Genomic DNA, 1,458 nt, shown 5'->3' with positions numbered 1-1,458 from the left:
CACTCCCCTTCTCGACTTGAGTTCCCTATTACCAGCTTTCCTGTCCCCTCCTGCCTTCTAGTCCTTGCCCCTGGGCTGGTGTGCCCCTTTAGTCTCGTTTTGTTTTATGGACCTGTCTATGACTGAAGGGTGGACCTCAGGAGTAGCTTCATTACTGAGCTAAAAGGACATCCAGGGGCCATACTCTCAGGGTTTCTCCAGTCTCTGTTAGACCAGTAAGCCTGGTATTTTTTTGTGAGTTAGAATATTGTTCTACATTTTCCTCCAGCTCTGTCCGGGACCCTCTATTGTGATCCCTGTCAGAACAGTTGGTGGTGGTAGCCGGGCACCATCTAGTTGCACTGGACTCAGTCTGGTAGAGGCAGTGGTAGTTGTGGTCCATCAGTCCTTTGGACTAATCTTTCCCACATGTCTTTGGTTTTCTTCATTCTCCCTTGCTTTAGACAGGGTGAGACCAGTGGAGTATCTTAGATGTCCACTCACAAGCTGTTAAGACCCCAGACGCTGCTCACCAAAGTAGAATGTAGAACATTTTCTTTATCAACTATGTTGTGCCAGTTGAGCTAGATGTTCCCCGAGACCATGGTCCCCACAGCCCTCAGCTCAGTAATTCAGTCCCTCAGGGCTTTTGGATGTGTCTGTGGAGCTTCCGTGACCTTGCCTTGGACAAGTTGTGCTGGCTTCCCCAGTATTGTGTACTGTCTAAGACCCCTTCTTATCTGAAATTCTTGATTTCATTTTCTGAATTTGTTGATAATAACACTCCTCCTTCAATTTTTATTTTTGCTATGCAGAAACAGAGAGAAATGGAGTTAGAACATGTTGCTCTTTCCATTTGAAACATGGATAATTAGTCTTAGTTTTTCTTACCTTATTGGAATATGATGAATTAATGAACTTCAGTTTACTTAGGGTTAAATGATGACTGTTGGAAGGAAAACGCAGTGTAGTATATAATGATGTAATTTTACTCGCAGAAGTGTTCATGGAAAGGGGTGATGCTTATAAAGATCAATATCCATTTTTAAAAAAAACTGTAGAGTTAGTGTAATCATCAGTTGTTGTGTGTATACTCTGATTTCTTTTATTCTTTTCTCCTAGGTTTCTGGTACAGTTCCGACAGGACAAAGTGTGTGTGAAGTTTATTCAGGGCAGCCAGAAAAATGGGAGTGTCCCAATGTGCAAACGGAAAAACAACCGACTCCTTGAAGTTGCTGTCCCCTAACTGGCACCTGCTGTCTGTGTTCACGGACTTGTTTCTTTGTAATAGTGCAATTGGAGTTTTGTTTTGTTGGGGTTCATTGTATGTTTGGGAATTGCCAAAGGCTAATACTGTTAGAGTCCCTTGGCAAATAAAAATATTTGACTAATCAGTTTTTATTATTGGAATAGTTGTAACCCTTAAAGTACATGTTCTGCCCAGGGGCAGGATTATAGAAACTAACAGTGTCTAGGCCA

The 1,458-nt window shown here is 42.3% G+C and overlaps 1 protein-coding gene across 1 annotated transcript in view; it reads left to right on the top strand.

Moving 5' to 3' along the window:
* MYO1B (myosin IB) overlaps nt 1-1,225 on the top strand; it is a 200,428-nt gene extending 199,203 nt beyond the window's left edge. Inside the window, exon 28 of the mRNA XM_004385602.2 lies at nt 1,102-1,225. Within this exon, the coding sequence (XP_004385659.1) occupies nt 1,102-1,225 (124 nt within the window). The remainder of the gene's footprint in view (nt 1-1,101) is intronic.
* Nucleotides 1,226-1,458: the final 233 nt, after the last annotated feature.

The sequence above is a fragment of the Trichechus manatus genome, unplaced genomic scaffold, assembly GCF_000243295.1.
Source record: "Trichechus manatus latirostris isolate Lorelei unplaced genomic scaffold, TriManLat1.0 scaffold00142, whole genome shotgun sequence".
Taxonomy (NCBI): domain Eukaryota; kingdom Metazoa; phylum Chordata; class Mammalia; order Sirenia; family Trichechidae; genus Trichechus; species Trichechus manatus.
This window is presented reverse-complemented; position numbering and strand designations above follow the sequence as displayed.